Source organism: Podarcis bocagei (assembly GCF_964188305.1).
Source record: "Podarcis bocagei genome assembly, chromosome: 7".
NCBI classification, from domain to species: domain Eukaryota; kingdom Metazoa; phylum Chordata; class Lepidosauria; order Squamata; family Lacertidae; genus Podarcis; species Podarcis bocagei.
The window spans coordinates 71,048,949-71,056,660 of NC_138132.1; the positions used below are offsets into that span (position 1 = coordinate 71,048,949).

The 7,712-nt window shown below is 47.2% G+C and overlaps 1 protein-coding gene across 1 annotated transcript in view; it reads right to left on the reverse strand.

Annotated features, from left to right (window-relative positions):
- ARHGEF16 (Rho guanine nucleotide exchange factor 16) overlaps positions 1 to 7,712 on the reverse strand; it is a 36,313-nt gene that overhangs the window by 17,405 nt on the left and 11,196 nt on the right. Inside the window, exons 3-5 of the mRNA XM_081201525.1 lie at positions 4,757 to 4,808; positions 3,389 to 3,564; positions 410 to 466 (exon numbers count right to left, since the gene is read on the reverse strand). Coding sequence (XP_081057651.1) covers positions 410 to 466; positions 3,389 to 3,564; positions 4,757 to 4,808 — 285 coding nt within the window. The remainder of the gene's footprint in view (positions 1 to 409; positions 467 to 3,388; positions 3,565 to 4,756; positions 4,809 to 7,712) is intronic.

Here is a 7,712-nt window from a genome sequence, read left to right on the forward strand (position 1 = left end):
AATTTCCACAGCATTTTGCGCAACATACTGTACTTTTCCATGTATAAGACGAGCTTTTCTTCCTTAAAAATTGTATTAAAAATTGGGGGTCATGTTATACACGGATAGTGCATTGTGGGGACGTGATTGGTTGCTGCTGTGAGCTGGAGATATTCAGTGGCTATTTGGCATGTTATCTGTTGTTGCTGCGGCCAGGGATTTTGTGTCGCGTGCAAGTTGCAGCGTAGGTCAGGCAGGTGAGTGAATTTTGACAATTTCCCCTAAAAAAAAAAGCTCAACAGTCTGGCAATCTCCCCCCATTTTATTAATTTGGAGTCCCCCAAAATAGAGGGCGTCTCATACACGAAAAAATACGGTACTCTTCTAGCGCCAAGCAGGAACCTTGTTTGAGCCTCCTGGCTTCCCTTACCTCCTGCCGTTTGCGCTCTTCCGGGGATATCTGCTCCAGGATTCCTGCTTCCTGCACCTGCAGAAGACAAATTCTGAGTGGCTTGCAGACTCACCGATAGTTTTCAGACATCCCTTCTGTGGAACCACATGACCAAGGACCCCACAGGTGGCCATGGGGGTGCAAGAAGGGCACTTTTTTAAAAGAGCAAGTCACATAGAATTCAATGGGGTTTCCTCCCTGGTAAATGGTTATAGGATTACAGGGTGCCCATTTGTATGTTAAGAACTCATTTTATGATGATGATGATGATGGTGATGATGAAGAAGAAGAAGAATCCATCTTTTGTTTTTAGAGCATGGGAAAAAAGTTACAGGAATGAAACTACGAAGTATTTCCCATGAAGACGAAACAAATCTGTCCCTCCTCATTGCCACTACATATTATCCCAGAGCTAAGTCACTCACACTGAACAAGCCAGATTGAGTTCCCCATTATTTTTGTTATTTATTTATATAACAATCAAAAATCTCTAACCCAGGGGTGGGGAACATCAGGCTTAGGGGCTGAATGTGGCCCTCTAGGCAGCTCCGTCCGGCCCTTGGAACTCCCCAGGCCACACCCCTAGTTGGCCTTGCTTCACCCTCTCCTTAGGTGTTTTTGCCTGGCTGGAATGTGCCCTTGAACTCTGATCATGCCTCTTGCTTAGCTAGATGGAGGAGGGAGACTGGTTGTGTGTAGAAATCAGCCTACTGTACAAAGGTAAAATTTGCATCGGTTGCTCCTCCCACTTTAGCCTCTGGCCCCACCCACCATATGGCCCTCAGGACATTGTTCAGAAGGCTATGTGTCCCTCAGGCTGAAAAAGCTCCCCCTACTTTTACTGGTTCACATAAAACAATGCAACGTATTCCTTCCAAAATGCCAATCATATCAAATGTTAAAAACAAGCCAACATAGAATATAATCAAAATACAAATAAAATCAGAAAAGTTAAAACATATGTAATCAAAGTACATGTTAGAGATATGAATGCCTGGGGAGGCTAGAAAGGGTTTGGTAGGTGCAGAAAACAATACAGCCTAATAATAATAATGGGCAGGGAGTCCTGGTGCCACACTAATGGGTCGATTCCTTGCAAATGCAGAACAAACATTACGTGGCGCTTGTAGATTTACTAGGGAGCTCCTTGCTCAGGGAGTTTCCACTCTCACCTGCAACGCCCCCAGACACAGCTTGAAAAGAAAAGGGTAAAAACATCAGAGCTGCATTTCAGCAAACTCCATTAATCCTGCCAGGTGAAGCAGATGAACTTTGGAACCATCTCAGGAGGAAATGTTAGTTGTTGTTTTTAAAAAAAGTGGAGGAGGACAATTCCAGGTCAGATAAGAAAAGGCAGGTGAGCCTCAGGGGCAAAGCCACTCCTTCAGGTCACATCATCCCAACTGAATGTTGCACCATCCGTTTCTCTGTCTGCTGCAGGGGAACTTCTACAGAGAGTCCCACAGTAGCCAAAACACACATGTCGAAAAGGGCGTGGGAGACAGGTGTGCAAATATTGACTGAGGCAGAAGAAATCCACCTGAAGTACATTCCTGGAACACAGGACGCTCCCTAATCCAGAGTTAGAACACTGCCGTGGCTCTCCAGGATTTTAGGCAGGGATCTCACCCAACCGGACCTGGAGATGCTGGGGACTGAACCTGGGACCTTCTGCATACCACTAAGTTATGACTCCTGCTGCTCCACTTCTGAGAATTCAGTGTTGGTGTGTACCAGTACAGCAGTCTGCGGCTTGAGCACATATAGTTCCCACCTCAAACTGCCCATGTGCCGAGGCCATCAGTCAAGGAAGGGGGCAAACCAGCAAGAGGGTCTTTCCCAGTTGTACTACCCTCTCCTCAACAAGTCTTGCCTGGCATCCACACTGCTATATTTTCAGTACTAGGGAAGGATCCCAGAGACCCACTGTCAGAAAGAACTCATTTGAGAGAGAGGCAACTCATTTATGAACCTGCCTCATCCCCCTACATCGTTTGCACCACATTTATATTCAGTGGGCTATGTTGCAAAGGTCATATACTTAAAGCTAGGGTTTTCCCAGCAGTGCTGTATGGAAGTGAGAGCTGGACCATAAAGAAGGCTGATTGCTGAAGAATTTATGCTTTTGAATTATGGTGCTGGAGGAGACTCTTGAGAGTCCCATGGACTGCAAGAAGATCAAACCTCTCCATTCTTAAGGAAATCAGCCCTGAGTGCTCACTGGAAGGCCAGATCGTGAAGCTGAGGCTCCAATACTTTGGCCACCTCATGAGAAGAGAAGACTCCTTGGAAAAGACCCTGATGTTGGGAAAGATGGAGGGCACAAGGAGAAGGGGACGACAGAGGACAAGATGGTTGGACAGTGTTCTCGAAGCTACCAGCATGAGTTTGACCAAGCTACGGGAGGCAGTGGAAGACAGGAGTGCCTGGCGTGCTCTGGTCCATGGGGCCACAAAGAATTGGACATGACTAAATGACTAAACAACAACGTTGCAAAACAGCTCTGCAGAAGCTAGGAAAGTTGAGGGCTAATAAATGCAAACAAGTTCAGAGCTTCACCAACCAGTGGTGCGAAAAGTATTTCTATAAGGTAGCTCCATAAGTACCCAAAATGAAATGGAAGAAACTGACTGTCCTTCAAAAACAGAAGGACCCATCTTGTGGACCACAGACCACAGATGGGTGGGACCAGCGGCCTTTCCATCACCTGATGTCACTGGTATATCATGTGCCCATGTACAAAATCGTCAATGATCAGCTAGTGCATTTCATCCTTGCTGTGCCTTTACCTGCTCCACAGGTGTCATCATCATACGTGGCATCATGTGCAGGACAAGTGGGTATGTTCTGTCCAAAATGGAGCAACTGGGAAGGCCTACTGGGCCTGATTCAAGGAGGTTCCCAGATGCTGTTCTAAAAGACGGGATCCCTCACCCTCTAGCGATCTTCCATTCCTACCTCTGGCAGCTGGCTCCAGGTCATGTGAGCAGGCCGGTAGTTCTTCACCACAATGGTGGAGGAATCTGTGGCAGGGGGTTCCTCGGGGATGGTTTCCACCTCTAGGAGGTCGTCATCTGACTCGTGGCTGATGGAGTTGAGACCTTTCTCGCGAATCTCTTGATAGAGGCGGGGATCTGGGATAGAGAAGTGGCGCGGATCAGCGATGCTGAGAAACCTCAGGTAACTCTTTGCTCCCCAAAGACACACATTTTCGTAACCTATGTGCTAACGCTATGGAAGCGCATTACCAATAGGAATCTTATATACCAGGAGGGGATGATATGGGACCCTCTAGATGTTCCTCAGCAACATCTCCCACCATCTCTGACCATTTGGGGCTGATGGGAGCTGTGGGTTTCACAGTACACTGGCTATCCCTGCTATGCAGTAATAGTGAACTCATTCTTCTGCATTGATATCTTTTATGAAGCAAGCATCAGAAGGATTTGGAGAAAACAAGGTTTGCTCACGTATATTAAACAATATATTTTAAGGGGAAGAAAACTTTCAAGGGGAATCTGAGTCTCAGCTATGCAGGCAGGAGGCCCCGGTTTCCATCCCCGGCATCTCTGGGTAGGTCTGGGGATGTTCCTTGCCCAAAACCCCAAACAGCTGCTGTCAGTCAATGTAACTAATCCTGAGCTGGATGGAACAGGGGTCTGACTCAGGAAAATGCAGCTGTCCATGTTAACAAGCTAAAGGTGTGTGTGTGTGAGAGAGAGAGAGAGAGAGAGAGAGAGCACAAATAGCCCAAACGACACTTGAGAATGGACCCCAGAATGCTTCCTGACTGAAAGGGGTGGTGTGGGGGATGGAATGGAGTATCCTGGAAGAGGGTTCAACTGCCTGGCACCCTTAACAAAATCACTGCAACATTTTGTTGCAGCTTCCACTTGTAATTCCCATAAAGAACTCGCATGTTCCTAGGCATGGTGAGTCCTTAGCAGCAGAAAACACCTACCCGAGCGAGGGGGTTGCAGACAACTAAGTTTTACTCAGGGTAGACCTGTTGAATTTAATGGACCCAAGTTAGCCATTCATTTCAGCAGTCCATTCATTTCAATGGGTTTACTCTGAGTAGGGGGCCAGCACAAGACACAGCCCTGAGGATCCCTAGCTGAACTGATGCAAGAGTAGCTAGGTTCCCACTTCCTGTTGCCAAAAATTTGGGCACCTTGGGTTGACCGCCTGTGTGAAACTGCTCCCATAGGAACCAAGTCTTACTTTAAGAGGTCCTGTTGTGGAATGGATGCAAAGGGAAGACTCCCAGAATCAATCCAAAGTCTGACTAGGGGTGCCCTGGAATATCCTGGTCCATCTACTCACCATCTTTGAAGGAACCTCCATGCCGATTCATGCGCTTCCGACCAAAGGTTCTCTGTCAAACAGAGAGAAAATGAGGGTGGGAGGCGATCATAAGCAGCTATACAGACACTCCATTTTTTAAAAAAATCATATTGCAGACAGTGGTGGCTGGTGCCCATTTGTACTGGTAGGCTGGAAGGCAGGGAGACTAACAGCAGGTGGCGCTAGAGCCAATAACAGACATGCGAAGCCAACTAATTCTAGTTTTGTTCCCATCCTCTTCCTCCCTCCTGAGAGAGAGACGAAACAAACCTACTGTATTATTATTATTGGTTTACTCAATTAATATACCACGCTTTTTTCAAAAGATTCCAGTATAAAGAGGAATGTTTTTGCCTGGGGCCTAAAGACATGCAAGGATGGTGCCAGATGAGCCTCTCTGGGGAGAGTGCTCCACAGTACAAAGGTAAAGTCTACTCTCACCCCACCCACCGTCTCCCTATGGCCCCCAGAAGGCTGCCCGGGAGGGAATGCGGCCCTCAATCTGGAAAAAAAAAATTTCCTGCCCCGAAGCACTATGAAATACTAGACATTAGCAATGACTGAACCTTGCCAATCATCATTCAACGTTTTTGAGCAGAGGTTGCAAGGCCACCAGCCACATATGATCTCGCTGAGATTCCTGCATTTCAGGGGGTTGGACTAGATGACCCTTGGTATCCCTCCCAATTCTACAGTTCTGTGATCGTGCTCCGTTTGTTTGAACAACTCTTGCTTGTTCAGGACTACCAGAAGTCTGAGCAAGCAACTGAGAGCCAAGCTCCTTCCCCCCCCCCACGTGTTTCTCCGCCCCACGGCTGGCTCAGACCTATGTACAAACCATGTCCTAAGAGGATCATCCGGATTAGAGCCGAGAGAGTTATGTTGCAACGGCAGTTATGTACGCGGTCAAATTTGCAGCCCCAGTTTGAAAACAAAAACAACCACCCAGAAAACAAGGCGTTTCTCTGGATAAATACCGGGCGGCGTTTTACAATGCAAGAAGAAGGTGCAGAGTCCAGAGAGGAAAGGGGCCTGCGACAAATAAACGTCACAAAGGTTTGGGTTCAGCATTAAGGAGTTCCTAGCCTAGGCTTGCAGCCTAATAGAGGTGGAACATAGGAAGCTGCTGTAGGCAGAGTCAGACCACTGGTCCAGTTCTGCCAGCTCTCCAGCATTTCAGAAAGGGAGCCTTTCCCAGCCCTTCCTAGAGATGCTGGGGACTGAATTGGGGATATTCTGCATGCAAGAAACATGCTCTACCACTGCAATACAGCCCCTTCCATAAATGTGCAGGAAGCCACTTTATACTGAGTTGGATCTTTGGTCCCATCTAGGTCTGGTTTGTGAACACCAGTGTTTCCCAAAGTTGGGCCTCCAGGTGGTTGTGGACTACAATTCCCATCATCCCTAACCACTGGTTCTGCTAGCTGGGGATGATGGGAGTTGTAGTCCAAAACCAGCTGGAGATGCAACTTTGAGAGAGACTGGTGTACACTGACCGGCAACAGCTCCCCAAGATTTCAGCCGAGACTCTCTCCAAATCCTACTTAGGGATGCCAGGGATTCAACTAGCAATCTTCTGCATGCAAAGCCGGCTATCTACCATTAATGCATCAGCCCCGCCCCCAAAAGGGGTGGGGAAAGATAATAATAAAAAATAATACATTTTTATTTATACTCCTCCTTTCCCATTTCAGAAAACCGGGCTCAGGGCGGCTAACAACAAATTTAAAACACTGAATTGATGCAACAAAAACCAGCATAAAATACAGTATAAAATGTGAATAACAATAAATTCAGAATTCAAAAATCAATTTAGGGGGAAATCCATCCAATAAACATTAGATGATCACCAGGGCTAGCTGGCTAAATTAGTCCTATTTGGGCCAGCAAGGAGACAAGGGAGAATTAGCTGTGGGATCCCGGAGCTGGTAATCTTCATAAAAAGGGGAAGGGGAGGGAAGGAAGGAGAATAAAAGATCAGGCTAAGTTCAAATTGAAAGCCAGGCCAAATAGCTCTGTCTTACAGGCCCTGCGGAAGGAAGGAAGGAAGTTAAATCCTGCAAGGCCCTGGTCTCATGGGACAGGTCAGAGCCATGACTGAGAAGGCCCTGGCCCTGGTGGAGGATAATCTGACTTCCTTAGGGCCCGGGACCTCTAAACTGTGATTATTCATGGATCTTAAGGTCCTCTGCGGGGCATGCCAGGAGAGGCGGTCCCATAAATACGAGGGCCCTAAGCCATGACGCTCATTTGCACATGCTAATATGTACGTGCATGAAATTGTACAGTTGTAGATGCAATGTATATGCAAGTACAGAGATAGTTCCAATAATTGAAATAGAAATACAGTACACCTCACCCGTGTGGTCTCCACAACCCTCGTGCAACCCTCCCAGAGGCCAGTAAGCAATGCTCACTCTGGGCAAGTAGGGATGGTCATGGTTTTGGGAGGAGTGGCAGTTCCACAGGGGTCTTCCTGTTTTATAAGATCTTGCCTATGTGTGTAGACACCCTGCCCCCTGAATGTAACATCCATGTAAGTTGTGGGCCTACTGTAAAATTCTTGCTATTCAAAAAGGGGGGGTGATTAGGTGGATGGGCAGCTTTCCTTCCCTCTCTCCTCCCCAAACACAAACAGAAAACCAATTTGTGCCATTGCATACAGGTGTGCTGAACACCTGGGCACAAAATCCCGTTTGTTTTCTACACAGCTGTGTGAAGCAAAATGCCAAGAGCAGACTCCCTAAGTGTCCCTATTTTCCAGCGACAGTCCTAGATTTACAGAAGCCATCGGAAGCTTCTGATTTGATTGCAGAATGTCCCACTTTTATCTTAGGACATGCCTATTTTCATCAGAAAAATGTTGGCGGGTACGGTAGGATGTCCCTATTTTCATAGGAGAAATGCTGGAGGGTATGGAGTTATCCAAACC